This window comes from Amphiura filiformis, chromosome 16, assembly GCF_039555335.1.
Source record: "Amphiura filiformis chromosome 16, Afil_fr2py, whole genome shotgun sequence".
Taxonomy (NCBI): domain Eukaryota; kingdom Metazoa; phylum Echinodermata; class Ophiuroidea; order Amphilepidida; family Amphiuridae; genus Amphiura; species Amphiura filiformis.
In genome coordinates, this window is record NC_092643.1 from 64,390,830 (window position 1) to 64,398,601 (window position 7,772).

General features: G+C 37.1%; 1 protein-coding gene across 1 annotated transcript; it reads right to left on the reverse strand.

The window, feature by feature from the left end:
- Positions 1 to 6,517: 6,517 nt before the first annotated feature.
- On the reverse strand, positions 6,518 to 7,372 carry LOC140172808 (uncharacterized). The gene has a single exon (XM_072195935.1). It carries the CDS (start codon positions 7,370 to 7,372, stop codon positions 6,518 to 6,520), a length of 855 nt encoding a protein of 284 aa, XP_072052036.1.
- Between the last annotated feature and the right edge of the window lie 400 nt (positions 7,373 to 7,772).

The following is a 7,772-nucleotide window of genomic DNA, read 5'->3' on the forward strand; positions in this document are numbered from 1 at the left end:
CAAAATTGTCACCTAAACTGTTTCTACTGCGAACGTTACTGCATATTCACCACTATTAACTGAATTTAACCACCTCAATTGACAGATTCACTCGTATTACCGCACATTCACCTTCACTCGATCTGTTTCTGCTGGGGCTGTTACTGTGTATTCCTCGCATGAGTCGCATCACCCCGAATTCACTTGAATTCTCCCGCAACCGTTTGCTCAGTAGAAACACGCTATAAAAAATTTCCCTTTAAAAGGGAAAGCCAGCCTCAATGTAGGAGAGGTCTTGTAATTTATAGTTTTGGTCAATGTGAAAGGCATTTTTAGGATCACGCTTACATCCATGTTACATGATAGTCCACCAAACCATCAACGATGAGAACATGTACACTGAAACAGCAGAAAACATTAATTCCTAATCTCATGTCAACTCTTTATTTTTTGTTTGTTGTTGTTTGTTTTGTTGTTTTTTGTTGTTGTTTTTTTGTCTTTTCAGCTTTTAGGATCCAGATGACCATCCATGTCTTTGTGGTCTATGAAGCTCTATGATATGTGTGACAAAAATGTCAACCCTGTATTAGGTAGCCAAACATTTCCTCTTCAACCCCTTGGCTGATCTAACCCAAATTGAGTATAACTTCATAAATGTATTGAGGATGTCTAAGGTCACATGTACGAGGCAAAGGTAAACTTGGGAAAAAGGTCAACCCTGCATTAATAAGCTGTTCAATAGGAGTGGCCGACTGCCTCAGATTTTATGTTGTAGGGATTTTTTTAAGCTGTATAAAATTAAAAACAGCAGTTTTGGGCCAAAATTGATTTATTTTGACCACTTAATAAAAAACACAAATGAGATTTTTTTCCAGATTTTTCAAGCTGTTGATTTTTCAGGGTCATTTTGCCTCTTCCAGAAAAGAAAAAACCCAACCCTACTTTGCCCATAGAGCAGATTTTGTTGCCATCTGCAATAATGAACTTATTTAGTAATTTACTTGTTTTGCCATGTTTTGGTGTGATGGGTCACATTATGTACTTTGTTATTATTACATGTAGAATAGATGTTATGTTTCTCTAAATTATGTGCACAAAAGCTACTTCAACTTCCATACAAATTATGGTACAATTTCATGAAGTAAATTCTACGTTAAAATGCACTTACAAATGTAATTTTGTAGTATATTCCACAGTATTATGATAATATCCTGTTTTGTGGGCACCGCCAGTCCGCCATCATTGTATTTGAACCAGGAGACAAACTTTCGATTTTGCTCTGATTTGTAAGATCTTTATTTGCCTCTAATAAATGCCTTATTTTGAAAAATTGCACGCCCTGGGCATTTATTACAGAAAATACAGTAATTAATATGAGACCCAATCAAATATAATGGACTATTCCATTTAAAAACCACACACCCCTTAGCCATTTCAATTCCAATAAGTTTTCGTCCATAGTGGAAAATCTTGGAATTAAAATAAAAAAGGATAATAAATGGTACAAAATAATAGTCCCCATGGATTGCATATCAGCATCATATTCCACAGGGGGTGTGTGAATTTTTAATGGAACAGCCCAATTGCAAGCTATCTGATCAAACAAAACCTGAAATCAGAAACTTGAAAATGCCCAGTGTTTTTGCTAGCCTCATATGCTCATAATTTTTGTTTTGGGCAGAGATTTGCTCCTGGGACAGACAAAATTGATGCATGTCACATGCTGTTATAATTATAGTTATTGAAAAATTGTATTGAAATTTAAAGTAGATGAGCTTTACAAAACAAGGCTGTATTGCAAAATATGCTTGAAGTGATATTAGCATTGGGCTGTAAAAGTCTGAGTTTATAATTGTGTAAAACTGCATGGAATTAGCATAGCACAGAAATCTTCTATTGAAACATTATATAGTTAATTCTGCAAACTGCTTAATCCTCATGGAGTGTTTACAACTTATGATATAATCACAGAATTAGAGAAGGCAAACCGGGACTTGACCACCATCTTGATACAGGCATGGAGCAAAAATTGGGGGTATTCGGTTTCCCTCGGAATGCGCACGAGACAGTTGTTGTTATGCAAGCGCGACATGGATGATGGCCGCATTTGAAAGACCCACTTGATTCGATCCGCATGTGAGTACCAAGACGCTTCAGATGAGACACAGAATTGTTTTGTTGTTCGTCTTCGCGCACCGTCTGCAAGGACCTGAATACCCCCAATTTTCTCCCCATATCTGACAGCGCGATTGTATGTGGTGGTATAGAGAGTTCCGGTTCTCCTTCTCTAATTCTGTGGATATAATACACCAAGGATACACCTGTTTCAAAGGCCAAATTTGAATGGGCAATTTCATTCATTTAACTGTGTAAACCCCTTATTGGGTATCAGGGGACTTGACATTGACAAGGGGGTATCATCCTTGAACATCGACTTTCAAAAGGCACACTAAACACATAAAAGCATTAATCTATCTGAAATTTCAACCCTAATCAAATATGGCAAATGTCATATCTACATTTCTATACCCTTAACAAATATTAGCAATATCCATAATCCTTCCCCAAAAGTAAGTAAATTATCAATTTCCTCACCGCCAAACTAGTAATTTTGGACACAAATCCTAGATTATACAACTGGAAACATTCAAACAAAGGTCATCTTTTTTCTCGAAGGAATAGTATATTGAGCAAGGAGTACCTTTTTTCTCAAATTTGCTTGTTTTAGATACTCTATCCATATTACATACATAGCTAGTGCTTTGATCTGGCAAATAATCCTTTTTACATGAATTTTTGTTCAGGGATGATACCTGGAGTGAGTATGTAAATATATACCAAATGACCAGAAATTGTCTTGTAATTTCACATTTTGTTGTAATCATCATGTTCTCTATACAGTTAACTATTAAATTTTTGAAATACAATGATCATGAACGATAATGGTAATTTTTATTTCGAGTCCTACTTCTATGAACGTATGATTTAGGTTTCCCTTGATTTTCATGTCCAATCAGCAACCTCCTCCAGTTTTCTTACTCCACATGGGAGATTTTCTGTAAAATGCTTGTTTCATGGGTAATGCAGGGTTGAGATTTTAGTCACAGACATACCCCAACTCACACACATGCATACAGACTGCTCAATTGTGACCTCCTCCCATGAAATCAGTGTAAAGTTGCTAGTTGTGAGCTCCAAGACGTTTTAATTGTTGAGTTGCTGTTCTTTGTTTGAAGACACCTGTATAGTCAGTGGTATATCATTTATGATTTGGGACATTATGCTGTACTCTATTCAATATTGTTTTCAGAACACCAACTCAAAAGTTGGAACGTCTCAAAACTCCCAACTTGCAACTTTATAATAAACTAGATTTCGCGGTTCTCGGGTTGGGTGGTTCTTGTGACTATCTCTAATTACCCAACACCCGTTACCCATTATAGGCCTACTTGCCCTGACCTTTTCAACTACTATGATATCGTCTCTAGTTTTGTAGCTGTGATGCTTACTTGGCTGTAATCTGGAAACCCATCGTTCGCCTCTTCTCCTGCTACCACATATGAGGGCCCCCAAATACCCCGAAATTAGTATCTGGATGTAGGCTGTTACAAAACATGATAAAGTAATAAAATCAATCGGGATAAATGTGAACGCAATTGGGGTGATATAACGGGTTACAGGTTAGGGTTTAACTACGGAAAAAAACATTGCTGCCCGGAAATAGTCATGTTCTGCTACTAATAGGCCTCTGCAGTGTGCCGTTTTGAAATAATATGTTGAAAATAGGCCTATTGATCCGATGAGATGCACCTGCATAACCACACTGTAATGCTTTCCGATGCTACTTTTCGCCCGTCGGTACTCCAGCACTACGTGATAGCGCCGCGATACGCACATGAGCCATGCGCCGCGATAAGCAGCAGCGGACAGAGGGACGGACGGACACGCCATAATTAGTATTAAGATAATAATAATAAATTATAAATACTCATTTTGTGGGAGAAGGTCACATTTCATAGTCCCGTAAAATAATTTTAAAACAGTGTTCTTGTTTGGTTTGGTGCAGACATGATCGGCCATCATTATCAGGTGATGCTGAGACTTGACTGCTTGTGGTTAGTCTGTGGTGCAGACACTCCCCAAAGCCTTGGGCTGGACCCAAGGCTTTGCCCTGCTTCTGAAAGCCCCAGTCAGTAATCAGGCCGTAGCCAGCCCCCTGAGTTAGGGGGTTCGTTTTTGCAGATTATGTTAACTGATGAGTAATGGCCGCGTAGCATTTCTGATGTGCCCCCCTCAGAAATGGGAGAATTTTGAAAAATGAAGTCCCAATTGAAGGCATTTGGTGCACCATTTTTACACTATTATCAGAAATATATGGTTTCAATTTATTATTGCAAAGAGGCAAATTAGCACGGTTAAAATAAGAAAAAGTTGCAAATGAGGCACCGGGGGTGTCTGAGCTTAGGGGATGTGCCCCCTCAGAATTTGATTTATTTTGAAAAGTGAAGTCCCAATTAAAGGCGGTGCACCATTTTTACCTTATATAGGCCTATGGTTTCAATATATATAGCAAAGAGGCAAATTAGCGCAATTAAAACAAGAAAAAGTTGAAAATCAGGCGCAGGGGTGTCTGAGCTGAGAATTTGAACTATTTTGAAAAATGTAGTCCCAATTGAAGGCATTTGGTGCACCATTTTTACATCAACTTATGGGCTCAATATATTACAGCAAAGATGCAAATTAGCGCAGTTAAAACAAGAAAAAGTTGCAAATCAGGCGCAGGGGGTGTCTGATGAGGGGGATGTGCCCCCTGAGAATGGGAAGAATTTTGAAAAATGAAGTCCCAATAGAAGGCATTTGGTGCATCATTTTTACATTATTATCATGAATATATGGATATATTATATCAATTATTTTCTTATTTTCCTATGTTATATCACTACCTTCATCTATGAACTAAGCTTTCTCGGTTATCGTTTTTTTCCACACCAAATAATTTTTTTTTAAATCTTCAAATCTAGATGAGACAAAGAGCCAAATAATTACTCTGCTATATTTATCAAGTCATCATTTATATTTTCCATAATAGGCCTACATAAACTGGGCGATGGGGGATTTTTCAAATCATCCCGTTAATCTGATCCTAAAATCAACAGGAAAAATTTGCACGAAGCGTGCGGAAAATAACAATATTTGTGCTAAAATGGCCATTTCAACCACATTTCCCATGTTCTCCTCTTTTGTGTCAAAATTTTAGGGGGTTTGATCGAACACCCCCTGGATACGGGCCTGGCTAATGGCTTGCAATAGTTAAAGGCACCCTCACTGATTTGCATCAGAAAATCTTAAAATTATCACTTAATATCATATTTTTGAATTTTTGAATTATTACAGGTTTGACAACATACATAAAGTGTGTAAATTAGACATGGAAAACTACAATACTATAGACATCCTTCACTTTTTAGCTATCCTTACAAATTTAAAATAATTTTTTCTTTGCATGAATCACTGATAGCGCCTTTAATATGAAAATCAGGTCCCTGTCTTTAGCATTGATACATAGATCTGTTTGAGTTTTAATCTTTGAACAGGTCTATGAAACAGAAAAAATGACTCACAAGTCCAAAATTGTAAACTTCATTGAGGTTGAAAACACGATTTATTTTCCCAAGCACAAGTTATTGTGTACAATAATTGTAAGTTGTTACAACATCAAGTATATTCAATACAATTATTTAGCAACTTCAGGTAGCCACATTTCATGGTACAACAGATTATATAATGTAGGATATCACTGATTATTTGTTGCATTACTTCTACTCCCCATTCCAGAAATATACAGCACTAATTTTTTTGAGATAAGAAAAATATTATCCTGTTTTGCCAAATGAAACATAGCTAAATCCTAATCATTCAGTTAGTTCTAATTGGCAATAAAAGTTAAATTGAACTATTTGGCCAAATTTATGAATTAAGGTCCAAACACCATGCATTTTTAGGGTGTTTTTCACATGCTGTGACAATCTAATATGTCTAATTTCAATTAGAGCAAAAATTTGGAATATATTCAATATTTTGATTAATAATAATAATAATAATAATACATGGGATTTATAAAGCGCCCTACGATGTAAAAACAGCCTCAAGGCGCTGCACAGAATCTTAAAAACTACATACACTAATACAATATCAACTAGGGCCTACATGCTGAACAAAATAGTATACATGAAAAATAAGCATGATAAACTCATTATACACACCATAATATACTAAAACATAAAATAATGTACAAGTTACACAATCAATAAAATACCGTAAGCTTGACCAGCAAACTACTGGTATATAAAATTAGTCTACACTCTGAAGACACAAGTTTAAAAAGTAGCAAAATGAATAAGATTAAAAAAACGCTTTTAAAAAGGCAGTATTTGCACAAACCACATGCCACCTTATTTCACACTTCTAAAAACAATATAATTCAGAACCTTGCAGAAATGAAATTGCACAACTGAAATGAGATGAGCGATCATATTGTCTAACAAGATACATTGAAAAGATGAGTTTTGAGTCCTTTTTGAAAGAGTTTATGTTTGATACTGAACGAAGCTTGAAAGGCAACTTGTTCCATACCTTTGGTGCAGCTGCGGCAAATGATCTTTCGCCCGTAGAACTTGGTTTTACACTTCTTTGGAGAGCGTGTACAAAGGAGAGCTTGTGAAGCCGATCGTAGAGTCCGCTGTGGCTTATACTCCTCAATAAGATCGCTAATATATCTAGGAGCCAACCCGTGCAATGCCTTATAGGTAAGCAATGCAATCTTGTATACAATCCGCTGTTGCACGGGAAGCCAATGGAGGGCTCTAAGAACAGGCTTCATGTGCTCATCCTTTCTGCACTTGGTAACGAGGCGCGCCGCAGTGTTCTGCACTCTCTGTAACTTTGCGATTTCATTTTCTTGAAGTCCGTACAAAACAGCATTACATGAGTCTAAACGCGAGGATACAAATGCATGTACCAACCTCTCCACAGATGACTTGTCAAGATAGCGGCGCAGCTTTCCAATACGGTAGATTGCAAAAGAGGCTGCACGGACAACACTCTTAACATGGTCTTTCATGTCCATAGATGAATTGAAGATGACGCCGAGATTCCTTGCGACCCGCGATACCTCAATTTCAGATGTATCAATGGTGAGTTTGGGAAAGGATGGAGTTTTCACAAATTTTGAACTTATGTGAACCACCTCAGTTTTTGAGTCATTCAAGACAAGCCTGTTTCTGATTGTCCATGCTTTGATGTCGCGAAGACAGAGTTCTAGTCTCGGGATGGCGAAATTGCGTTCACTTGGGTGAAGAAGCATGTACAGCTGCGTATCATCAGCATATGTCATGAAGTTGATGTTATGGGCGTTAATAACATCACCGATGGGGGCTGAGAACAGAGTAAACAAAAGGGGACCATTGACCGAGCCTTGAGGGACCCCGTCATTAAGGTCGAGACTGTCCGATAATTCTCCATTGATAACAACCGACTGAGATCTGTTTTGAAGATATGACTCATACCATTTCAGTGCCGTTCCTGTTATGCCGTTGCTTAGACTTGTTCCAAATCTTTGATTTTTGTGACTTGATTGTCAGAAAACATGCTGAAAATGCATGTTTTTGGCTCTTTTTTCAAGAAATTGGTAAAATTTAATGATTTTTTTCTTTTATCTCCAAATAGTACTAATTGAATGATTAGGATTGAGCTATGTTTCATTTGACAGAACTTGACAGAATCCTTCAAAATTA

Bases quoted from the DNA above. Each gene is read 5' to 3' on its own strand.
- LOC140172808 (XM_072195935.1), bottom strand. From the start codon at position 7,372: ATGACATATGCTGATGATACGCAGCTGTACATGCTTCTTCACCCAAGT.